This window comes from Coloeus monedula (assembly GCF_965178545.1).
Source record: "Coloeus monedula genome assembly, chromosome: 8".
Taxonomy (NCBI): Eukaryota; Metazoa; Chordata; class Aves; order Passeriformes; family Corvidae; genus Coloeus; species Coloeus monedula.
Window position 1 is genome coordinate 31866220 of NC_138788.1, and position 26224 is coordinate 31892443.

Genomic DNA, 26224 nt, shown 5'->3' on the forward strand with positions numbered 1-26224 from the left:
AAAAGGCTCTACTGTGTTTAAAATTTATTATTAAGAGCACAAGAGACATAACCCTGTGCTGAAAATCCACCGAGAAATTCAGAGTCACGTGTCCTACTTCTATCAAGGCAATGCAAGATCTGTCTTTACATTACTGCTCTATACAAAGAACTGACCAGCAACAGGGTGCTCAGCACAACAGTGCTGAAACAGAAAAGCTGAATGTGAGCACGAGACCCATCTGCTCTAGAATAACTACTAGATTGAAGAAAATGCTCATATCATTCGTTGTGCAAGGTTACCTTCATTCGTGTGACATAGCCACGATGCTTTGGAGCAGAAAGCATGCAGGAGCAATCCTAACAAGCATTTCTTGCAGGGCTTTTTTTTAAAAAGAAATTGAACTAATCCTTTTCAAGCCTAGAAAGTGGTGTCAAAACAGTGTTGTGGTCCTTACTTGGTTTATCCTCAAATTATTTAGCTCGCCTTGCCTTCCCACTTCAGGCAATACGCATAAAGGATACGAAAATGACCTTAGAACAATTAATTTCAAATTCAGTCATAAAATTAAATCCTTTTTTTTTTTGCTCTTCAGACTGTTGTAGTCTCAAATGCATCATCAAGCATAAGAGAATCATACATATAAACTAACTGTTTCTCCTGTTCTAGGTAAAGAAGTTTGCTACCCCAGGCTTGGCTGTTTTACAGATGACCCACCCTGGTCTGGGGTACCAGGGAGGCTTCTGACAGGTTTGCCTGATTCTCCAGAAGAGATGAACATCAGCTTCTCTCTCTACACCAGGGAAACAGGAAACAACTCACAGGTGACATTTGTTTTTAACATCAAAAGCTGACTGAATCCAAAAATGTTTGTGAGCTTGTTACAAAGTCTGTGTCGGTCACCATAAATAGGCAAAAAGTCAGAATCAGAAGTTTGAAGGTATGGTAATGAATGTACTTTGGAGTAAAGCACAAAAAAATTGTTCTGAATGAACTGTAGGGCACAAAAACTTTACTGGTATTTTCCTGAATGACGATATAGGTTATGGCACCTTTTGCATGTATTTAAGTCTCTGAAGAAGGTTGAATCACATAGGATACACTCAGCAGCAGGTTGCTCAGCACTTCCGTTGTTGATAAAATAAATCAAAATACAGCTTGAACTACTTTCCATTAAATTGAAGCATATCTATGATCTAGGACACAGCCCTTCCACACCCAAACTCCCTGAGCTCACATCACTGCCCCTGTATTTGTTTGAGAACAATACAGACAGATAACATTCTCAAGGAAAAATAGATAAAGAGTAGCTTGCAGCAATGTGTGAAGATCAGCTTCACCCCTACTGCATGCAGTCCTTGCATGAAGTCCTTCCAGCCTTTCTGGAGTGGCTAATGAGAAAAACAGGCTGCAGCTTAGAAGCAGAGCAGCACATTGAAGCCAAAGGTCAGGTCAGTAAAAGGACAGGCTGGAGAGGGAATTGTGGAGCTGGTGGGTTGCTCCCTGGAGAAAATCATCATCTCAGGCTAAGAGACACACTGTGACAAGGTAGCACTTTTAGGTTGCTTCATAGTCTGCAAAAGGGGGTTCTTCAAGCAATAAGCAGAATAGAAGGGAGCAGCAAAACCACACAGCCACAACTTCAGAAGTAACAGTGGAACTGAGAAAGAAGAGATAGAGGAGTCCCCAAGTCCGAAAAAACCACAGACTTTGTCCTTTCAGAGTAGAGTCCCTTTAGTCCTAAGGGTATGACCTAGCTGACTTTTTTAAATGTTTGAAAGTATGAATAGATAAAACCTTTTCTTTTTTTTAACATATAGGTGATCTCGGCGATAAACTCCTCGACCATCCAAAAGTCACGTTTTTCCTCACATAGGGAAACCTCCTTCATCATTCATGGATTTGGCAGCACTGGAAAAACAGGCTGGGTGGTAGAAATGTGCTTGGTATGAGAGAGTATCCTCTGGTTCCCAACAGCTCTGTCAGTGTCCTTTAGGTGTTAATATTCACCATCCATTTTACAGTTCATTAGGTAGTAGAACATGCAAACCAAGAATTAAATTTTACAAAAGTCAAAATGTTTCCCTCAGGAAGATGCAGCATAGTCAAGGCTCCTTGGTCATCTCTGACATCGTTTTTCTCTAGAGTTTCCATTCCCAAACCCTGCAGATCAATAAAAGCAATAACAGAACAGAGCTGTCCCCAGCCTCTACACTCATGTCTGGATATGGGATTGAACACCAATTCACTGCTGCTCCCATTACCAGCAACTGAACCTTCCTTCAGTCCAAAGGCCCTCCTGACTTGTAAAGCTCAAGTTTCAGTCTATAAATACTACTCTGGTTCACCACTATTCTGTTCTTAGAGACAAATAAAAAACAACCAACTAAACAGCCACAAAACCCAAACAAACTAACACAAGAACACCACCAAACTTTTTTGGGTTTTGTTTGATACAAAGTTCAGTGAAAAAAAATATTTCAGATATGAAATGCAGAAGATCCCACAAAACCAGCAGAGTGTACCTTGGCTCTGGCAGACAAGCAAGATCTGTTCTACTTGCTGCTGCTTCTGTGTTGGCAGGGAAAAGGCCAAGCTGTGAAAAGACTTCACTGGATACTAACTCACAAATCTGAAGCACTACTTTTGCTCACAAATTCATGAAAACTTTAAATCTGAAATATTAAATTTCTTTTTTTTTTTTTTTTTCAATTGAAAAGAAACAGCAATTCTTTCTGGCTCTCTACACTCAAATTTATGGTCCCCAGAGGAGAGGAGAGAGTCCAGGATGCACTATTGTTTCACTTCTGTTTTCCTTGTCGTTCACCTTTAGCTGTTTTTTGTGGACTAATTTTGTTACCACTCCTTGTTCTATCTGAAACCTGAAGTGACCCTTAGTCACAGAAAGCTGTAACTGCAGACTAACATGTGATTCTTCCACTGGAAAAATCACTGATCTCTACAAGACTGTGCCCAGTACCAAAGTGACCAATGCTTCCTTTGCTGAAATAGAACCTTTCTGCTCTCCTCCAAATTTTTTTAAGTCTGACATAACTTTCACAGTTTTAAACCTAGTTGGTAAATAAGAGTACTTTTTACAATTCAGTTAAACTACCAACATCCCTCAAAGAAAGCACACACTGCACATAATCTCTACTGTGCAGTTGTATGTCCTTTCCAAGTTATTTTAAATATGTAAAGAAATGGTGTATAAAGTCAAATATTTTTATTCCAGTTTTCATAACTGATATTTTTTTGAGGATTGGCTTCTTATATTCTGTCTTGTAGGAAGATGCATGTTTCAGTGTGGTACAGGCTACAGTGAAGAGTCCCATTTAGTAAAGAATGAGAAACTTCATTATTATGTTACCTTTTAATCCTTATTCTGATTTGAGTCTCTGGTTGTTATTTTGTTTCTTTAAATACTTTGCTTTGTGTGTTCCCACATCAGCTGTTACTGGAAGTGGAAAACATCAACTGCATTGCTGTGGATTGGAAAGAGGGAGCAAAAGGCACCTACGTCAGTGCAGTGAACAACATCCGTGTGCTGGGGGCTGAGGTTGCTTATTTCATAACAACTCTACAGGTAAAAAACCCTGCTTTACCACCTGCAATCCTTCAGTGGACACAGTGGGGTTGTGACACTGCTGCTTTGGGTTTGAACCTTGCCCAGTAGGGTCAGGCAGGGCTGTACAGTTGAGATCCAGCTAATTATACTAATTATCAGCCCTGTGCGGCCTTCTCACAGCCGCAAACGACACAAATGAGGCTAAGAAGATTAATTAGAGACCAGTAGGTGGCAACATTTCCATATGATGTTACAGGCAAGCCAGCATTCCATAGAAAAGAAGAGAGTTCAGCGCTTACAGGGGTTTCCCAGCATTATACACACGTGCCAGCAGCGCATTAATATCTCAGCTTAGCGCAGCTGCCTTAACTGATAATCCCAGGTTTGCTGTCTACAGGCACAATAAACTGTCCAGTTGCCTTCTGGTTGTGAGCCTCATGTTCCCAAAGGCAGGTGCTCACATTTACACACAGAGTGCAGCTCTGCTCGTTTGCAAAGTCATCATCAGCATCTCCCACCGATTTCAGAAAGACTCTCGAGTACTTGGAGCAGCTGAAAACCGGAATGTTGCCTGGCACTGGACTTGATCTTGGTTGGAGTTGCTGATCTTAAAGAGCAGCAAGAGGTATTTCAGAGCCCACGAGGCAAAGTGCCAACCTTGCCAGCGCCTGAGAATCAAAGAACACTTCCCCAGATTCTGCTGGGGTAAAATCTACTGTTCCTTCCTAGAAAAATCATACCTAGACTCACATATTTGGCTTCTGGATCTTTCTCCTGTATGTATAAATATCAGGTCATTGGGAAATGGGTTCAGTTTCTCATTTACTGTCTCTGTTACTGCATCATTTGCAGTCTAGGGCACCATTTCTTCCCTTACAAAAATGCATAAATGATGCTTAGACTTCCTTTTCTTTTCCCTAATTTGCAAACTTCTGGAGTTTGACTGTAGGAAAGGTTAAGCTGCATTGTAAATGGAAACACTGCAGTAAAATATTTTCAGAGGAATCTGCCATCTAACAGTAAAGGCAGACAGGCCCGTTCTCCAGATCTGCTTTAATTTTGATATGCACATTACAAAACCTAATGTAAAAACTCAAGCAATTAGCAGCCTTGTTGGTTGTGGTTCCTACAAAACCCAATGAAATGTGTCTCCTTTATCTCCCTTTCCACCTTCAGTGCAAGTGTAATATCTCAGCAGTGCTGGTCTTGTACAGGTGAGACCTGGCAAAGAGGAGAATGGATGTCACCCTACCTGGGCTTGGCAGTGAAAATCTTATTCATTATATGATCACATATTCTAAATAGACATGGAGAACAGATATGTGACAAAAAAAAAAGGGCTGCAAAGTAGAATAAATAAAGAAAAAATAAGATCATTTTTATGGAAGATGGCATTAGACATTGATCCAAATGGGAAAGATGGTTTACATTTTGTTCACCCAGGATAATGGAATACAGCAAGCATATGCTGCAACCCTACAACAGTGAATCCTTCATCACTATGCATGTAAAATTCCAGATGGGATCATTTTTCTGTCAATTCTTAGTGTAATTTAAACAGCAATTAACTCAAGGAACTCACACACCCTGTTTGCTATGCAGAAAGTGAGTCTAAGATGTTCCCAGAGGCCCATAATGTCAGACCTTCTCTTTCCTTGTTATTCAAAGCCTGTGTTCTTATCTCCTACCACCACCACTTTAATGATCAGAAAATGTTCGGGTACTCCCCTTATGAAATCCATTTAATTGGCCACAGTCTGGGAGCACACACTGCGGGAGAGGCGGGAAGAAGGATCCGAGGCATCAGACGGATAACAGGTAGGCTGCTCACCCAGATGCAGGGCTAACAGCAAGTGTTTAAAGGAAAAAACCTTGCAACACGCTGGGCTGTAGATTGGAATTAAATTATTGGCAGTGGTGGAGATACCTGTCATGAGAGCAGGCAAAATTTATGCTTCTCATAGGGTAATTTCTACGTCTTCTTCCTCTACTTAAGAGCTCTTTAGTGAAAGGACAAGCATAGCTAATGTGTTTGTAACATCACCATCATTCACTGGGTTACAGCAAGCCCCACACAAAGACAAGGCAACAAGAACCCTTAGTTTTCCCTATTTGTAAATCTTTGCAGGCCAGTAATAAGCTCAGAGATCATGAAATACCTCCTTCAAAGTAATTATATGCCATTATAAAATCTATTGAAAAAATATTCTACTTATGTTGGAATAAGTCTTCAGAAAGGTTCACAAAACCATACCATTGCATACTTTTTACAGTTTAGCTTGGAATTCACATCATTATTGGGCTTGCCTTTCACAAAACTAAACATCTGACGTTGTAAGTTGGCAAAACACATATTAACAAATGCAGTATTTCTCTCCTCCCTCAACCAATAAATGCGGGGGTTTTTTTAGGTTTAGACCCTGCTGGGCCCTATTTTGAAGGTACTCCTCCTGAGGTGAGACTGGATCCTTCAGATGCAAACTTTGTGGATGTTATTCACAGCAATGCTGCTCACTTTCCTGTGGCAGGTAAGTGCTCCTGTGCCAGTAGGTACCTGCAGGGATGGGCATGGCACCAAGGCACTGACAGCTCTCCATGGATGTTTTAGGGTTTGGAATATATAACACCACTGGGCACCTGGACTTTTACCCAAATGGAGGAACTGTGATGCCTGGATGCACTGATTTAATTCCAGAGATGAAACAAAGTGATTTTGAAGCCATCATTGCAGGTAAACATACAATTCCAACATGCATTGTACTTTATTTTTGTTCAATTCTGAAACATGAACAGTGAAAATTGCCATCTGTTTGGGAGAAAACAGGAAATCAAAAGTGCTTTTTGCCTGTTTACTCGTAAGTTAAAAAGGAAGTAAGAAACAATAAAGTCTGGAACAGAACAGTGGCCCACAGAGAATGCTCTGGGGAGAGCAGGTGTCACACATGCCTAAGCTTCCCTTCTGTAATTTGAAATTGGATGCAAATCCCAAAAAGGCAGGAAACAGGGCGTCTGCAGGTCCAACAACCCCAGCAGGAGACTTTCCAGGCTGAGATAGGCCAAATCAGCAGCATGACAGCACCACCTCTGGTTTCTTGCAGATGCTGCAAAGAGCATCCAACACTTCTAAGGCATGAATTAGTTAAAAGCACTCAGGTGTTTCCAGGGACTGCACGTGCCTCACCTCTGTACCTGAGACTTCTCTCTTAAGAGATTTTGGACAGTTTGGTGGGTCCTCCATGTGCTGTTAAGCCCTTAAAAACTGTAATGAATGTCATCTTGCTGTGACATCTCACACACACACACACACACACATATATGTATATATAACTGTCTTCTTTAAAAGGGACTATTGCATCATAGCAGACCAACGCATCTCACTTGAAATCTTGTGGTAATGGTACACCATTCCCCACATAATACACAAACAAAACAGCAACTTCTCCTGCAACTAGAAATTCAGACCAAAAAGAAATTATTACAAGCCCATGCTGCTGTTCTGTTCTGTGTCTCAGCTGTTTCCATGTTGAGACAAGTGCAACTCTTGTAGAGGATAACAGGAGGTTATTTCACCTAAGCTCACAAACTTTTTTCCAACAGACGCTACAGTGTTTGCAGGGTGCCACCACTCACGCAGCCACGAGTTTTATTTTGCAAGTATCCTCTATCCCACTGGATTCCTCGCATATCCCTGTGACTTGTACAAATCCTTCAATGAAGTAAGTATTTCAGCCTGGGAAAGGGCTAAGGTGTAGAGAAAATAGTCCAGGTCTCTGCAGCAGATAGCACTTGGATGCTGGTGGCTGAGGTCCCATGGTGTGGCTGGGCAGGAGGAAGCACAGCACACAGCAGTTCCAGTCAACTGTTCCGCTCTGGAAAAGGAATCCTGAAACATAAATGATGTCACCAAAATAATGGGGGAAAAAAATGAAAGCTCGTGGAATTCTCACCCCAAACCTTTATGCAAAGGGAATATAAGTTAGATAGATCTATCCTACTAGTTCCTACATTTAGAGCCTCCAGAATCCTTGGCTGCTCTCTAATTCACATTGGGCACTGTGAATACATGCACTTTGGAATGATGCTCCTTTCAGTTTCCCCCATTTGTGAATGCAGGCAAGTTCCCTTCCACTAGGAGGGTAAAACTGGCCAATATTTTGCACTAGAATCTAACTGAAAAATATTTGAACTAGCAAGGTTCAGACTATTATCAGGCACAGGTATCAATCCTACTCATTCTGCACCCTCTTGGGTGCAGGAGCCGTTGTCTAAAACAAGTTTATCAGGTTTTGGTGTTAAGTTATGAAAACATACAGCACTGCCGCAGCTTTGCAAGATCAGAACAGAATCTTGAGCCTTAATTTCATCATGGCTAGCATGAAAAAAACATTCCTCATTAACTGATGCTCTTACTTTCCCTAGGGAGACTGTTTCCCATGTCCACTGGAGGGATGTCCAATGATGGGGCACTATGCTGACAGATTCCCAGAAAAATTGAAGAGGGAAAACCAAAAGTATTTTTTAAATACAGCAGCAGATGAACCTTTTGCTGGTAAGTGGAGAATAGCTAATGAAAATGCTACATTACTTATCAAAATTCATGCTCACCAATGGTAGTTTGGATTTATTTTTGCTTTTATTTATGCAGCTTGGAGACAAAAAGTATTTATCAAACTGTCTGGTGTAAAGAAAACAAGGGGAGACATAAACCTGGTTTTCTATGACACACTGGGGCACGCAAAAGAATATGAAATTGCCAAGTAAGTTAAATTAATATTTCCCTATAGCATTTAATGCTGCTAACATTAATCTACACATTTGCCACATATTTAAGCAGTGTGAACACTAATCCTGCATTGCAAATATTCTGCTTAGCATCAGATATGAAAGAAGTTATTACATAAGTAAGAGCCATGAGGGCAGATGGATGGTTGTAAAAAGGAAGTGGAAGACACTTCCATTTCCATGAGTTCTGTGTTTCTGAGCTCCAGGTGAGTGATCCCTGCAGCAATCCCTTCAAACTCAGCTCACATGGGCTCTGGAGACAGCCCCAGTCTCACTCTTGTCATCTCCCCATGGCCTCCTGCCTCGGGCACATTTAAAGTGTTCAGTGATGGCTTTCATCCTTTCCTTGTTCAGAGCCCTGGTCCAGTGACCTGTGCTCTTACAAAGATCAGCAAAAATGCAAATTTCTGTTGTAAAAAAGGGAAAAGCTGAAAATTTGTGGAGAATGTGATTTATTTCAGTGATCTCTGAGCTTTTAAACCTAATGTTTCCATTTTCATTCTGTTGACAGTGGAGATCTCTCTCAGGATGAAGTTTACACAAAATATCTTGATGTTGAAATCAACCCCAAAAATACTACAAAAATTGAATTTCTCTGGAATAAAGCCATATTCTCTCTGCTCTGGGCAAGACTGGGAGCAGAATCAGTCAATATAATACATGGAGCAGATGGACATAGGTAAGTATATCCCATTTAGAGGTCAAAAGGCAAGTGAAATACCCTGTGAGAAAAGATGGAAAAATAGTCTTAAATTAAACACATGGTTTGTAATTAACAATGTGAATCTCAAAAAGGACAAGTATTGCACTTTGGACAGAAAATCAGATGTTTGACTACACACCAGGGAATAACTGTCTGGAAAAGAATATGGCTGTGAATAATTTGAAATGTATAGCTTTTCCACAGCAAAACAATTACAAACCAAGATAAAGCCTATTAAACCTCAAATTTTACAGCTGGTCCCCAAAAGAAGGAAATTCACCTTGTTACTGTTAATATACAGATGCTAATAATCTTTGCAGCAGGCTTTTAGGAAGCCTTAAATGGGATTATGGGTTGGACTAACAACCCTCAAGGCAACAGCTGACACCCTTTCATTTTTCATTGGGTGAAAAGAAATAAATCTTGATTCAAGCATTTTTTTCTTCCCAGGTCAACTTTTTGTGGCCGTGGAACTGTGGCATATGGAGTTCCTCAGTTACTTACACCTTGCTAGAGGTCACCAAGGTCTGTACAACCAGCTGAGTAAACCCTCAGTCTTGTGCATGGAAATCTTGGCAACAGTGCAACTAAAGCAAACTTAAAAAAAATAAAACTGTTGCTCCATTTGGTTTTTTCAGTTCTTTGCAAACACACTTGTCCGTATTTCTCGTGTTTGAGCCACGTTTATTGTGCTTGTAACTATGGAGCCACCAGAAATAACGTGTGCTAAAATCCATTTATGGCACTGCAGTCTCATTTGACCAGTTCCTCAAGGCAAGAACTGAGTCCCACCACACTGATAGATAGAAAATCTGGGATGTTATCTAACACTCTCGAGGCAACACATGTCCTCAGAACACCCCTGCAGCCAACAAGGGCCCCAAACACCTCCTTTCTGCAGCCTGTGCTGCTGCTCAGAGCTTTCCAGCCCCACACAAGAGCACTGCCCTCAGAAGACACTCTGGGGTGAGGCAGGAGAAGCACAAGACCAGGTTATTCCTGCAGCAGGTGAGCACAGCCCTTTGTACCTGCACCTGCTTGGAAAACGCAGATAAGGCAAACCTCAAGTGCTCCCCACTTTGGAAGGAACTAAACACTGAATCCCAGCTCCTGGCTACTGTTTAATTTCCAACAAGAACCTTTGCAGTGATCACTGACAATCGTGGAGAGAAACTCTGAGTAACCAGGCTTTGCAAACCCTGGGGCTGACCATTTCACAATGAAATAAACACTACTGCTCTGCAAAGCATGGCATGAGTGATCCTCCTGCAGCTGTAAGAGATCGAGGCAGCAGATGTTTTTCTAAGTATAAAACCCAAGGTCTGATCTCATGAATAGGAAGAAGGAGTTAATAATTTATTCACTCCCATTTTCCCCATGTTTGACAAATGATGTATGAGCACTTGGGCAGATAAATTTCTAAGAAATAGGGGTAGAAATACCATGGGAACACATTTATGGGTATAGACTTCTGAATGAATTTTTTTTTTTTAAGAAAAACCCCAACCCTGTTGTATCTTTGAATAAACACAAGCCTGTAAAAAATTAAAAGCATAATTAAACACAAGTCTGAGGTTCAGCCAGAGAGACCTGCAGTTCTGAGTCCTGCAAGTCTCCTGGGGACTTGACACGTGGCAAGGAAAATGTGAACAATGCTGGGAAGCTCCACAGTGTCCCAGGAGAGAGCCACAGCATCCTGCAACACTAGAAATCCAGTCCTCTCCTCTGCCTGCTTCCTATTCCAGGCTACACCGTCTTCAGGATTGCAGAAACATAGTTGTGCCTTAATTTATCACTTTTTTTAAAAATCAAAACCCATCCTTCTCCCAAAGCTCCCAACTGTGAGGCCCCAAGGAGCAGAGCAGCTCCTCCAGGCACAGAGCAGCCTGCATCATACTGAGGGACCTGCATCCCAGCCCTCCCAACAGAGAAACAAGCAGCTGAAATCCAACTAGCCATGGCCTAAGGAATTGTCCATTTATTCTGTCTGACCCGTGTTATTACAGTTTTGAAAAAGAGCAGCAGACTAACTGATAAAATCCTAACTCAATTCTTTTCCACCAGCTCTTAAGTTGAAGAGGGAAGACTGTTCCTTCCTCATTTTGAACAAGTGTTAAAGCTTGTCAGTGCACTGGGGCATGTACTGATTCCACTGATACAAACCTACTTACACACCAAAATCCCACTTCAGCTAAAGACAAGAGCACTGAGCTCTAAATCCATATCTAAGGTGGTATCTTAATAAAAAACAAAATTTAGCTACTGTTTAAAGAAATAAACTCCATTAGCACAGATGATAGCAGTGGAACACCTAGTATCCATTTGGTCATTCCCAGAGGTGGAGATTAGGGAACATCAACTCTGCAAACATACAAGGCCATAAAGCAGAGCCAAGCTGACAAAGCTCTATAAGTGGAGTCATCTCAGGTCTCATTTCTTCTTGAGTTCACTTACAGCCTTCTCCTAAACAGGTCCAAGGGGTTCCCAGACCTAGTCCTGTGGCTTTGCACAGGCTGTTTTTCACCTTTTAGTTGATGTTTCTACTAGAACAATCTATGGAGCTTTGCAGTATTCCAGCCATATCCCAACGTCTGGAGGAATTTTGTATGGTATTTGTATACATTTCCAGTGTGTTTGCTCTCAGTTCATGACTCAAAGACTTTTCTCAAAGCTGGGGTTACATGGCTAGTATAGAAAGGATCCCAAGGGTTACACAACTGTCCTTCTACGTCTACTTATTTCAGCAAGGAAATTAAAGGGATACCAGGAAGTCAAACTCTTTCACTATGAAAAGAATATACCAAGTCCACTGAGAGTTTTCCAAAAGGGATAAGCCTTCAACAGACCCAGAAAACACAGGAGCATTTCACATCTGAAGTCACTTGACGCAGGGCAAGGAAGGGCATTTAGAAATGATGTGGTTCCCTACTAACTCCCCCAGTAGAGGTCCTACACCCCAACTATACAACACTGAAAATTAAAGCCTTCCCAGCCAAGCCAAGACACGCAGATCTATACAATTCTCTTTAATGTCCCACTCCTGATGAGTTGCTGCCTGGGAATTACCAGCCAGCTCCAATCCTATTGTGGGCTCCAGCTCACTGATTCAAGAAATCTACATCCATGGATTTTGGAGCTATCAGAGAAACCAACCATTAAAGTTGTTTTCCAGCTTAGCTGTAAACTATAATCTGAAATAAATATTCCTATCTTTCTAGGAACATTTCCAAGGACAAAGCAGACTATAAAAAGTACATGCAAAATCTACACATTAATTCCAGGAGCTTCAAGGCTGCATTGTGAGTAGTTCAATTCTGGGGGTTTTTCCTTGTACCTTGTCAGGTCTGTGGCTTCTCACAGCACAGGAGTGTGAAGGGGAATGGCAGCTCATGTTCTCTAGTCTTCATGCTAATTCTAAAGTAGCTCCTATACATCTGATTAGAAGTGTAGCCTCAACAGGAAAAAAATCACCCTGGATTTAAACTGTGCTTTAGTGTATTTATGGCCCCCCAATCTCCCGTGGAGCAAGCAAACACAAACCTGACTCGTATCTGTCTGGCACACACAGCAGTCAGGGATACATCCTGTAGAAACAACAGGCACTCTGTTCACCTTGAGAATATTCAGCACCAGAGGGCTGAGTGTGCTACTTGCTAAACAAGTGGGTTAGCAAATCCTAGCTGCTTCTCTTTCTACTGTTCCAGATGCTTGGAATTTGGATTCTTGCCCTGTTTCTGCTCAGTGCAGCAGAAGGTAAGCATATGGGGTTAGTGTTCGTATTGCCTTTCTCTGCTGCTGTATTTTCCACCTATTTTCTAGGTATTATTCTACACCCTGCTGCCTTAAAACTTCCTGATTGAGGTTAATGTGGTTCACTTTCCCACACAAGGATGGTGAGATGTGAGCGTGCGTGTTGTCTTCTCCACTCTGGGAATCCTACCCAAGGACTGAGCAAGAAAAGCCGATTTTTCCTATCTCAGAACAAAGATACTGCTCTATTAAATATAGGGAATTATTTCTTGTACTCTTCTTAGTGATGGAAATGGAGAAGAAGCCAGGGGCAGGGGGTGGAGGCAGTCTAATGAGGGCATAGCTTTGTATTCAGCAGAAGACACTTCTGTGGTAAAAGACTTCTCACATACAGTCAGCTGTTCAGCACAGCCTCAATTTATTGCTGATCATCTGCAATATTTTGGCCTGGCATTAGGAGAAACTCATCAGCTGTCTCTGCCTTGGGCAAAGCAACAGCTGGGGGAAGATATCCAAGGTATTGCACAGGATAGCACAGAGGAATGCCTCTGAAGACTTTGTTGATGAACAATAGGGTGGCTTCTTTCCTCGGGGTAACCTGCAGCCTCTCAAGATCTAGGAAAGGGCAACTGCTGGTCTGGGCTGTCTGTAAGCTGTGGGATTTTCAAGAAACCAAGAGACCCCCAGAGAAGCCATGCTCTGAGTTCTGACCACTCCACTGCTCTGCCTGTTCACATATTACTGATCTGATCTTCATGCTACAGGCGATGAAGTTTGCTTTGAAAGGCTTGGATGCTTCACAGATGATGTGCCATGGTCTGGAACTACGGAAAGGCCAATCTATAAATTACCCTGGAAACCAGAGAGCATAGACATTCACTTCCTCCTGTACACAAGAGAAAACACTGATGACTTCCAAGTAAGAGCTGTAGTGGTTTAAACATTAGTGAACCACATGCAAAAATCCTAAATAAACACAGACTCCTGCTGTGTTCCTGAAAAGTGTTAAAAATGGCCACACTTCTACCTTATTCAAAAGACCACCTCTTCCAGCTCCTTGGCAGGGTCCCCACTGAGAACTACTGGGAAACTGAGCATTTTGGGGTAATTTTTTTCCACAGATAAAATCAAAACACACTGAAGTCTTGTCTGCTCTAAGACAGGTTCCAAAGCTTGCTTTGAGTGCAGATACAGACCATAAGCCTTCATGTGAACTCTTGCAGATGAGTTCAGCATTGCATAACTTCTAAACACCTGCACAGATAACCATAGTTCAGGTCTTTGCAATTTTGAAAACCTATTTAAGAAAATCAGATTTTAAGAAAGCAGATTTAAAGGTTTATTAAGTTACTATCTATGCTAATTTATTATTTTAAAATCCACATTAATGTAGGAAGTCTCTGCAGTTGACAAGTCAACAATCGAGTACTCAAATTTTAACGCAAGCAGGAGGACCAAATTTATTGTACATGGATTTGTAGACAGTGGAGAAGAAAACTGGCTGTCAGACATGTGCAAGGTAGGTACCACAGGGACACCCTTAGTTTGCATTTATAAAAACATTCATATAAATTGCCTGTTTTCTCTATTTCTAACCAATTTTTCTCATGGTATTGTAGTGATAAGAAAGAGAAAAAACAGGTCACATTTTTAGATTGTTACCAAACTGAGTATGTAGCTTTGCACCTTGAAGAAAGGCATGAGGTAAAATGCATTCAGTTTTTCTCTTTAGTGAAGTGAGTGACAGGAAGATTTGACTCGGTAAGTGCCCTTTTTCTTGGTAAAAAGAACACAAACCCTGGAGGAAGATACTGGATAGGATTGGGGTGATTCCAGAAATAAGTGCAGACTCATAGCTCCTGCATCCTATTTCTACAGCCAAGAGACAGGTTTCCAGATGTGGAAGGTCTATCAGAAAGGTTTGGGCTGCCACGTGGGTGCTGAGGCTGAGCACACGGGCTGGCCATTACCAAAAGCAATAAAGATGTACAAATGCACATCCAAAGGGGACCTCAAGGGGAGCATTTTGAACACAGCTTTCAATCTAGGACTTGCTATGAGCACTGAATGTAGTAAAGCACTCTGCTTTATTGATTTTTGTGCTAATTCCACAAATTATTTCTTAACCCTGTCCTTATGCAAAGTGCAATTCCAGCTTGAGGTTTTCTCAAGTCCTCCAAACATGTTTATATTGCAGCTGCAGCTAATGAAAGCCCCTAGTCATACAGCACAGAGCAAAATACCAGTTGGTGGCACTTTGGGGATAAGGTTTTTCAACCATTAACACAACTACAATTTTTTAAAATTATGTATTCCTATTTTACTTACGAGAACACTATGAGTAACAACATGAAACTAAAATCAAGGTATTTCACATTTATTGCATCCCCATTGCCTGCTTCTCTTTGATACTAGATCAAAAGAAAAATGATGGATGATTGCTGGATTTGTTAGTTAATAATTTCTTTACAGAGTCAGAAGCAGAATGATGTTTTTATAATTTTCTGTCTTACATTTTGCACTCTTAAAATAGAGGGTTTTTTACTGCAGCTTCACAATCAATGAGATAGCTCACAATTTGCTTCAGCTTGTCCCTTAAATCCATTTGATCCATTTTCCGGGATGTAGAGGCATGAGATAAGTCCTTAAATTCTTTATCTATTACGGTAGCCTGTGTTTTATCACAATACTCTGGTTTATTTATATTTAGAAACAAGTTGGTCTCAGTGAATCTTTTCAATAAGGAGTGGAGCAAAGGGGATTGTGAATACATCAATCCTCCTGTGTGTATCTCTTACTTGCTTTCCTTCCTATTAAGCAATAATCCTATCTGCATATTGATTTTTACCACTTCTGGCATGGTCACAGACACTTTTATTGCCCTTTTCGTTCTTTGTCAGTTGTTGCCATAAACTTTAGCTGCTAAAGCAAAATACAATCCAGCTCAGTGGAGCACAGAAAAGCCTCTGATTCTGTGGCAAAATCTCTGCCTGCATATGCATATTTCCAAATAAAGCCATAAACCTGAAATGAACACCAAGTGTTTATGCACCCTCTTATAAAAACACATTCTCTTTCTTACAAACCTGCATCAGAAAACCACTCTTGACTTTTACAGTCAAAAGTATTCTAATTGAATTTGAGTTAAAGCAGTACTTTTAAATCACTGAAATGAATAGGTGCACAAGTAGAGGTCTTATTTAGTGCTACATACCAAGTTTGACTGAAAATAAAAATTGAGAGTTTCATTCTTGATATTGCTTTCTCTTCTGTAAAAAATACTGCTCTGGGTATTTGAAATGATTACTACATTACATATCACCCTATTTCAGCATTGTATGATCACAGAAACCCCTCTGAGCACACATCCACGCTACAGCTTTGGTTTTCAAAACATTCTCATACCGGTTCACACAACATTTAGTAGTTGAGCCACAGTGAGCAACATGAACAAATTCCACACTGTATTTACCATGGTTTTTACTTTTGTTTTACAAAACAGAGGATGCTTACTGTGGAAGATGTGAACTGCATCTGTGTGAACTGGAAGAGAGGTGCAAGGTGTCAGTACACGCAGGCATCGAACAACGTCCGTGTCGTGGGAGCTGAAATCGCTTATTTTACAAATGTTCTCATGGTAAGAGTCTGCTGTTTCCAAAGCTATAGCTATAATGCTGATTTGAAAGAAATACAGCTCTGGAACTTTCACAAATGTGGATGTAACCAGCAGAAAATATTGTCCTCTACTCCACAATCAGTTGTGGTGAAAACAAACCTTCTTTTAAAACGAGAGGATTGTGTGGTAACAGCAGGGCCTGCCAGCTTAGGGAGAGGAAATTCTACAAGGCATTCTCTTGGTACAGCCAAAGAGTTACTCTGTAGATGTTAACAAAAGCAGAGTAAAATTTTAAATGTGCAGAGATAATGGATATGGCAAACTGTTTTTTTGTGGAGACAGAATCTACTAAAACCTACCAAAGAGCTCACAAGAACACCAGAAAACCAACTGGCAGCACTGGCTGGGAACAAGCAGGATCCACCAGCTGCCCCAGGGAAAGCCAGGGTGGACAATGCCCAAACCTACAGGAGGTGCCACGTGCCCCCTTTTGCAGCCTTCACATGGGAAGTGAAGCTTTGCTTGAAGCCTTCTCTTAATCTAATTACTTTCAACCCACATTTCCCATAAAAGGACTATAACTAAAACCAGAGAGTGTGGTGGTTATAGCAGTGCTCTGACCCACCTCTCCCTCTCCACATCTGCATTGCAGCTACTGAATTCCTGTCCAAAAAGGCTGAAGGCATCTCTCCTCTCAGCCCTCCCCAGCTGTGCATGGTGCTTAACCTGCCAGGTGTAAATAAGAATTCCTGCCTGGCTGACTCTTGCAAGCCAGACAAGCATTCTGTGACCCTTAAGGGGCCCTCTGCAAGGATACAAAGCCTCTCAGGACTCTTGACAAAGCTCTCTGGACTTATAACAACCTCCAAGCAAGGGCAGCAGCTGAATAAGGAGGTTTGGGAAATGTGTTGAAGTTACAGAAGTAACCTGCAGACAGACGCTGAAATCCTGTAGAAGCTCCTGAGTCAGCAGGCAAACTGAAAATAGATTTTCACCCCCTTTTAAGTCTTCCCTGTTGCTGATGCAAACAGACATGGCAATGTTTATTTATTGTTGTTTTGGCAGGATGAATATGGATACTCTCCAGCTGATGTTCACATCATTGGCCACAGCCTGGGAGCACACGCTGCTGGCGAGGCCGGCCGGAGGCGCCCGGGCATTGGAAGAATAACTGGTCAGTGACTGCAGCCACACTCGCACTAAAGCCACCAAACAAAATGCTGCTACTCACTTTATGATTGCATTTATGTGGGCTGCAGTGTACTCAGGGGTAATTGGAATATTGCAGAACTCAGCCCCTTCACACAGTGCCCCGAGGAGCAGGGCTGCGGGAAGTGCAGGAAAAGTGTGATGATTATTTTGTTTGCACGTGTGTTACACAGCAAAGGGATTTTTCAACATGTTCAGCACTTCCAGAGGTTAAAGCCGTGGGTTTGGTCTCCTTATTTATCACACAGGCAATGCCAAGGGCATTGTGCATTAAGCAGAGTGGCCTTTCATGCATAAAAGACAATTCTGGATATTATTAACACAACCCTTTTCAGTTGTTACTTTTCCTCAGGGATTTCAGGCTTGGTGAACCTTGGATTAATAGTCTACACAATTTAGTTTAAAAGCAAACCCAAAATGTGCTGCCCAGGGACAAGAAGAGATGCAAGTATAAGGTAGCAAAAATTGTGCCATTTGCAAGACTTTACAAGCACCTGAAATTGCTGGAGCAATGGGAAGCAAATTAATTCAATTTTCTGCTAGGTTCAAAAGAAAAGTTTGTTGCTTCAAAACCAAATGTTTTTCCCAAAATCTGACTGGAGCCAGAAGTAGATGGGCAGGTTTCAACACCTTCAAGTAGGTGGGGTGCTATCAGCAGAAATTCCTCTTTGAGGACTCTCAAGCAAGGGACTCTAGAAACCATGCAGATGGATCAGTTACTTGGGATGCAGACACAGTAACCTCAGTTCAAGCAATTTTATTAAAGAGAAGTTCAATTAAAAAAAAAAGTTAATTCCAAGTGTTAGGATTCAATATTGCTGTAAGTATGTAAAGCAGTAAAATTTAATAAGCTTCTTGCAGGTGACTTCCTGGGAGAAAAGCCACTTGGTAAGAGAGAGCACACATCCTCATTTTATTAATGCCTGTGATACTTAGATATAAGGAACCATAGGCAACTATATTAAGTGGTATTCATTATATGTAATCAATCAGTGCCATGTAAAATGACTCTACAGCTACATCTCTTTATTTTTTATTTAATACATAACACTACTCTTTTTCTCTCAGGACTGGACCCTGCACAACCTTATTTCCAAGGCACCCCAACTGAAGTCAGACTGGATAAATCTGATGCAGACTTTGTTGACATTATCCACACAGACTCAGCTCCCACAATCCCTAACTTAGGTGAGTATGGAGCTCTACAGTACTGATATGAATTATTTATGCCCTTAAGTGTTCTGGTTGTCCACCAAGGCTGTTGTGCTGTGTCACAGACACAGAACAAATACACCACTTTAGTCACCAACAGCTCCTGTCCTAAAACACCTTGCACAGACAGACTTTAAGCCAGTAGCTACAGGTATGAGACAACATTAATTTAAAACATGCTTACCCCTGTTTCAAATGCTTCAGGTTTTGGCATAAGGTCAGCCATAGGACACATTGATTTTTTTCCAAACGGAGGAGAGCAGATGCCTGGGTGTGAGAAGAACCCTGTTTCTCAGATCGTAGATCTCGATGGCATCTGGGAAGGTAAGTGTGTTGTTTGCATTACGAATTCAGGGGAATTCAAGGTGTAGCCACTTATCTTTTCTTAATTCAGGTGTTTTACATCAGCTTTTGGTGTATCCACCAGCAACGGCAGCTGCAGACTGCAGTGAAACTATTAATATGCTCAAAGCACACCACTTTGCCAGAGCTTATTAAAAAATAAACAAGACAAGGGTTTGCCGCTGGAAAATGTGTTTCCTCCAAAGGATCTAATAGCAGAGACAAAAGTTGCTGGAGCTGTGCCAAAAGATTTTGAAGGGTCTGTAACAACACATTGTGTTTTGTGCCTGATCGCCCAGCAGCAGCACTGGTGGAATTGGGCAAAGATGTTCACAGCTACTCCTCTGAGAGTGTCTTCAGCTGAAATTCTTCTGAGATAGAGCAATTAATTCAATTCCTTGTTAAGTTACGATTACAATCTGAGTTGCATTGAAGTGATGTCATTGTGCCTATTTTTAGGCAGCTAAAAAAAGATTGGCACGCAGTTACTCAGATACACTGTTCTTTGTTGTTTTACGTGGTTCTAACAAAATCTCAAAGTATCAGAGAATTCCTATGCGTCTTTCTAAAATTAAATTGCACATAAAATTAAAAAAAGATAAAGAAAAAACCCCGAAGATTTCTGCTGTGGAGATTTTTCAGTACATTATCTGAGCTCTTTCTTACACTACTGCAAACAATTTAACTCTGGGAATCCATTAACTGATTTGTGATAACTAGCCTTTTACTCCAGGTTTTATTCAGTGCAGCTGGAGACATTACTTTTTCATTCTCCCCAACCCCCCCCCCCCTTTTTTTTTTTGATAGAATAAACTTGTTATCAATAATGGGGAATTAAAGCACAAAGAAATAACGGCGTTGTATATGGTCTTCTTTTTAACCTAAAGTCAGGAAAATACAGGCAACACAAAGGAAAATAATATATTCATTATTTTAATTTTAAGAGTCTCCCTTTCTTAAGCACCCCCCAAATAATAATAATTTTGTTTTGAAGCCCTCAGCTGGAGCAAATCAGCACTGCCCTAGGAAGTTCACTGTTAAATACTTTTCATTTGGTTTCCTTTTGTTATGGTAATGAAACTGTTGCCTACAAAAGACCTGCTTCAGGCAGCTCTCGTTTCTATTGTTAAACTCGGTCAGATTGCTTGAATAAGTGTTTTTTGAGGGGCAGGGGCTGGGCTGAGCTGCACAGTTGGTCTCCACAAAGCATTTCAAGTTTGCATTTTATACCTGTTGAGCCAGTGACATTCCTTAGGGCATGAGTGCATCAGAAGCAAGTACGGTTCCAACCTCATGTTTGATACTCCAAGAATTGTGACGGGATTTGGAGGAGGAATGATGCATCTCAATGACATGGGTTTCTTTCCTTGAATGGTAACAGAAAAGAAGAACTAACCTGGCATCTTTTCACAGGAACTCGGGACTTCGTGGCTTGCAATCACTTGCGGAGTTACAAGTATTACTCGGACAGTATCATCTACCCTGACGGGTTTTTAGGCTATCCTTGTGCTTCATATGATCTTTTTCAATCAGTAAGTATTTCTCAGAGCTTCGGGATGGACACTATTGAAAACAGTGGCCCTTACCTATGCATCTGAAAGTCAATTTATTTATGCTAGCTCGCACCCAGTGAGTGCATCTATAAGTGTCAGACACCCTGAAGTGCCAAGCTTGTGCAGATGGCATGGGTCAAGGTAGGAAAAGGCAATAACAGCCAGGGAGAGCCCTGGCTCTGTGCTGGTGTGGCAGCCCTGAGGCATTACTGTGGTTATCGTGGCTTCCCCAGACTCCTCTGCTGCATTCAGGTGGGGAAGAGGTGAGGAGGAGAGACTGTCCCTGTAAGGGCCAAATGTCTTTATCAAAGAGTAAGGAGCCCTCTGGTGAGCTTTCAAGCACAACTTAAGTTCCTGATTTTTGAAGCAACAAGAAATAAAATAACACGCCATAACCTGATGGGGTCAGTCTGTGATCAAAGCACTTTGGTGACTGAAGATGGCCCCAGGGACAGAGCAGTGTTTTTTGGGCCAAGGTCAGAAAGTCCTTCCTTGTCCCACACCAGCACACAGGGAGCTACACTCTTAAGAGTTGGGTCACTTCTGTGACCTTTCTCAAGTTATGGCAAGGGTTACTCAGAATTTCTTGCTGTGGTACAGGGCCAGATGTGGGTATATTAAAAATAAACCCATTGACTAATTTTTTTTCTTTTCCTTAGCTGACTGGATAATGTTATCAATAGATATCTTTGTTTTCACTAGGGAAACTGTTTCCCATGCCCAGAAGAGGGATGCCCAAATATGGGTCACTACGCAGACAAATTCAAGGACAAAATTAAATCAGATTTCCTGAAACTTTACCTGAACACTGGAGAGGCCAGGGATTTTCCTCGTGAGTTTTGAATGCTTCCATTGCTACATACTCTTCGTAAAAATTTTATTTTCCTGTTGAGCAATTAACTTTAGCAGATGAACAGATCTCATCACAGTGCAGTGTCTCTTCAGTTCTTCACACTTTTTGCTCTTTTGCTCCACCACTAATGCCAGTTTGGGCCCCTACAGTACAAGAAAGTTGGTGACAAACTCTAGAGTCTAGTGGAGGTTACTGAGATGTTTAGTGGATTGCAAGGTGCAAGGAGAAGGGAGGAGAGACAATGCACAGAAGTTGCAGCAAGGGAAATTCTTGTTTAGCAGTATGAGAATCACAGCCACAAAGGCAGTGGCTAAATGCAAGAAGAGGGGCCCAGGGAAGCTGGGAAATCTCCATCATTGGAGATGCCAAAAACTCCATTCGACAAAGGCCAAGAACAAGCTGGTCACAGCTGGCCTGGTTTCTGAACTGGATGGACAAGACAACCTCCTTTACAACCTCAGTTATCCTAAACACCAGCTCTCACAACACAGTGCTTAAGTGGCCTTTGTAAACACAAATCCGAATCTTCTTGAGCTCCTTTTGCTAATTGCACACTAAAAGGAAGTTCCCACCCACAAAAATTATTTTCCTGGAGCTTCAGGACTTTTTCATGCTGCTTAGATTCTGTATGTATCCTTATTTATCCCTAACACCCCCTTATTTCCAGCTTCACTGTGTATGAAAACCTTAATGGTCAAAATGCTGAGATTTATATCGTGTTTACCATGGCATGGACTAGTTTTCTCTTTTTTCTCTCCCAGAAAGTAACACAAATGTCTTCCATTTCTCATGTTGATCTCATTAGGACATATTGACAGATTTGATTCACTGATGTTTTGTATCTTCTGCTCTCAACTAACCTGTACAGACAGGAAAAATAAAAACCCCTAGCATCTGGTATTTTAGAGACTGTTTCTCCCTGGGTACAATCTAAGTCATTGCATTTCTTCTGTGTAGTTTGGAGGTACAAAGTAACCGTGACCCTCTCTGGAAAGAGCAAAGTAAAAGGATATGTAAATGTTGCCCTGTATGGCAGTGGTGGGAACACAAGGCAGTACCAGATCACCAAGTAAGTCAAAAATTCAACAGAAAGGAAATTTTTTCTTCTAGAACCCTTAACTTGTGTTTGTAGCAAATAATTCTGTTTAAATTGATCTTATGAAGAGAGAAACAAAAAGGCAGTAGATCAGGCCCACCTGCCTTTGCTGCCTCTGAAAAATAGCGATTTGGGATGAATTTCATCAGAAATCTGGCAATAGTGTTGCAACGGTAGAATAAGATAAACAGTGTCTCTCTGCTGAATTTCTACCCTCTTGCCACCACAGCAGAGCCTTTGACAGGACTGGTAACTAACAGTAAATGCTGCCATGCCTCACATCCATAAAATGCTGTTTTTCACAGGGGTACCCTCAAACCAGACAACACTTACACAGCTTATATTGATGCAGAAGTTAATGTAGGAAAAGTTACCAAGGTTAAATTTCTCTGGAACAACAACTGGATAAACCCAACTTTTCCTAAACTGGGAGCTGCAACTATCACAGTAGAAGTTGGACAAAATAGAACAGAGTAAGTATATTCATTGTGAAAATCTTGAAAGTTACTTGAGAACATAGGTGGCAAAATTAAAAGTGGAGTGGAAGCCTTTTCACAAGAAAAGCTATTTAAGGCATTAAAAGGAAAAGATCCTCAAGAAAACCTTTTCTTTCCTTCCTTTCAAGACACTGTTCATCCATAGTTCATCTCACTACTACTTCAACCCTTTGCCTTAAATAACCTCAAAGAAAAAGTGAAAATCTTTCCAGGCTTTAGAAGAGCAAACTTTCTGTATAACCCCTTGGGTGAGAAAAATTAATGCTGGCTTGGATTGTCAGCATCACTCTTGCCAAGCTCCCACAGTCCACAAAAACAGACTATTTGTGGGTCTGGTTTGCCATCAGCTGGAACCAGCAAAGTATTCCACTGATATTGATGACCCCTGTTGTCATGATTGACTAAAGAGGATTCTGATAATAAACCAGCCTTCCAATGAGGAGCACTAACACCTGGAGCCTGCACTGAAAGGCTACGTATAAAGCTGAGGGAAAAAGGCTAAAATTGATTTCTCTAGACTTTGTAAAATATGGCTTGGATGTTCAGATTACAGCAGCAAGATCCAGTTTTACTAATTTGCCTGGACTTTTAAATATTAATTCCTTCATTTTCTTGATCAGTTATTTTATTTTATCCGCACCATTATTTGGTATCTAGAAAAGGAGCTACAGTGTAAATTTTAGACCTAACTACAAAGGCACAGTTAAAATTCCAGCACTTAAAAGACAAAATGGGAGGTGGAAACAGTTTCAAGCAAAGTGAAATGGTCACAGCCCAGCACCACTTGAAACTTAAAGCACAGCTCCTAAGTCTGGTTGTAGTTTCTAATGCCAAAGCACATTGCTGACATTCCTGTAAAAAGGGACTCGCCCTTCTACTGACTTGTGGCCTTTGCACAAGTAGTTGTGGCCATCTGTATAGAGATGGTAGCACAAAACCTGGGAAAAACCCCAAAAACTGTAAAATTAAAGTAAAGCAGGCAATGAAGCAGAACAAATACAGGCCATCAATGATTTCCCCAGCAGCAATATTTCAAATTTAGAAGCTCAGAGTTTGCTCTGTTCAGTTGTGTCAAATGACAAATCAGGTTAACATCAAAATAAATCCACTTGTGTAATTTCAACAACTGCTGACAGCTCAAGGTGCTTGCATTTGTTTTATCCTCAGGTACCGTTTCTGTGGTTCTGAGACTGTGAGAGAGGATGTTCTGCAGACTCTGACTGCTTGCTAACAGCATCTTTGGATGCCCAAATCCTTGCTACCAATAAAAGCTACTCATACCTAAAACACTGCAGTCTGCAGCTGTAAGACTGGTGGTGTGTGTTGTTTTGGGTGGGTTTTTGCTGGTTTGGGAGGCAGAGGTTAAGTCTGTGGATACCTCTCTATAGACAGAATTTTTAGAGTAGCTTGAGGAGTGAATGTGCCAAAACCTGTTGAAGAATTCCCCTGCTTTCAGCCTGATTCAAAATAACTTCAAGCAAGAGGAAAGGGGGCAGGTAACAGAAACAAATTCATTTCTGTCCCCATGTAATCCTGCCTCATCCCCCTCAGCATTCTGCTGGACAAGGGGGCTGTGTCTCCTCTGCTGCCAGAGGAAGCTCATCCTCACTGATAAAACCTCACAGAAGTGCTGGGGATCTACTGCTACACAGACCTACTGTTCCTGGGGACCTTTTCTCAGTTTCTCCTGAGGTTCCCCAGACTGAAGCACTCTGCTCTTTATGTCTCTCTGGGTGACCTTTCCTCTCCCAGAACACCCTGTCCTGAAGGACATCAACCCCTCAGCAAGGCTTTAGATTCTCCCTGCAGTGGTGGAGGTGGAAAGCAACTTATTTTGTGTTGGAGCACTACTTTTCTAGTAAAAAAAAAAAGCAGTATTGTTTTGTTCTTTTTTTTAAATTGAGTGCATTCTGCCAGCTCTCACAGGGTGATGGGAGGGAGAGGGGGGATGTAAATAATAGAAGAAGAAACATCAGCACTGAAGATTATCAACCTGTGGGTATGCTCTGGGCTGAAATAAGTTCTTTACATAAAAGCCAAACTGTTCCTTGCTTTAACACAACTGAAGGGAATATCCTCCAGCAATTTCAGTTTTAGTCAGAGACATGCAGGCTTGCTTCTATGTTTAAAAACCTTCTAAATTGCACTTTTGCTTCTTGCCCAGATTAAAAGGCACTATTTGATTTAGATTAGATGTATGGAAGAGGTTCTTTATTATAGGAGTGGTAAAACTGGCACAGGTTGCCCTGAGAGGTGGTAGGTGTCCCACCTCTGGAAACATTTGACACCAGGCTGGTTGAATTTGCTGAATTCCTCGAGTATTCCCCCTGTTACATTCCTTCTCTCCCTGTGCAGCTCCTCAGGCAGTAGCAAGTGCAGCAAGCTCACAGCAGAGCTCTCTGTGTGTTTTCTTCCCAGCCTATGCTGTCCAGAAGGACACTTACAAGCCGACACCTTTTTTGTCTCCAGTTTTTCCCAAATGTGGTCAGTCTTACAGTGGTAGAATAAGACAATCAGGCCTAATAAATTCAAGGATTGGAGTTCTTTGTCCTGCATCAGGCTGTGGTAAGTCCAGCTCTGGGTTGCTCCTGCAAAGTCTTCCTTGGCTTTCCATGGCTGCATGACCTCAGTTGGGCAGGAGGAAGAGGATCCAGCCACAGGAATAGAGGCTTTCACACTTCCTCCAGTCCTTGGAGGAACACACAAACCCTCTCCAGGGAGATAAATAGTTGTGGGTTTATGCATAGCTATAGACATGGGAGCTGGCATCAGATGCTGGGTTTTCATGTACCCCACATCCCTTTGGCATCCCCTGCTTCCTTCTGCCTTCCCTGTTTGTCTCTCCTCGGATTTGGTGTCCTGATCTCGGTGCCTCCTGCTGAGGAAATCTCAACAGGGTTATTAACTTCCTAACACTGCAGAAGAGTTTCTCCTTTGTCTTTTGTTCCATTACCTTGGAATAAGCAGATTCTTGCCTACACAATTGTTTTGACAGTTACGATATTCTCAGCATTATCCTTTGCCATAGCCACTTCAGCAGCCCATGTAATTTTAACAAACACCT

At 41.5% G+C, this 26224-nt stretch overlaps 2 protein-coding genes across 4 annotated transcripts in view; both read left to right on the top strand.

The window, feature by feature from the left end:
* The window catches only part of LOC309575509 (pancreatic lipase-related protein 2-like), a 16256-nt gene extending 6609 nt beyond the window's left edge, over window positions 1-9647 (top strand). For 2 of the 3 annotated variants that reach the window (XM_082285963.1, XM_082285962.1), the window contains 11 exons: window positions 649-803; window positions 1800-1925; window positions 3431-3565; window positions 5257-5365; window positions 5959-6075; window positions 6156-6278; window positions 7145-7263; window positions 7967-8096; window positions 8193-8304; window positions 8841-9008; window positions 9483-9647. In XM_082285963.1, the coding sequence (XP_082142089.1) occupies window positions 649-803; window positions 1800-1925; window positions 3431-3565; window positions 5257-5365; window positions 5959-6075; window positions 6156-6278; window positions 7145-7263; window positions 7967-8096; window positions 8193-8304; window positions 8841-9008; window positions 9483-9546 (1358 nt within the window). In that variant the 3' untranslated portion in view covers window positions 9547-9647. The remainder of the gene's footprint in view (window positions 1-648; window positions 804-1799; window positions 1926-3430; window positions 3566-5256; window positions 5366-5958; window positions 6076-6155; window positions 6279-7144; window positions 7264-7966; window positions 8097-8192; window positions 8305-8840; window positions 9009-9482) is intronic. The other variant, XM_082285961.1, reaches the window with a different exon arrangement.
* LOC309575510 (inactive pancreatic lipase-related protein 1-like) lies at window positions 9543-24391 on the top strand (the record flags this gene model as incomplete). The annotated part of the gene is made up of 14 exons (XM_082285964.1): window positions 9543-9557; window positions 12251-12331; window positions 12737-12785; window positions 13547-13701; window positions 14176-14301; window positions 16285-16419; window positions 17464-17572; window positions 18676-18795; window positions 19024-19143; window positions 20575-20693; window positions 21417-21546; window positions 22525-22636; window positions 22969-23136; window positions 24328-24391. The coding sequence occupies exons 3-14, from the start codon at window positions 12737-12739 to the stop codon at window positions 24389-24391; spliced, it is 1407 nt and encodes a 468-aa protein (XP_082142090.1). The 5' UTR covers window positions 9543-9557; window positions 12251-12331.
* Window positions 24392-26224: the final 1833 nt, after the last annotated feature.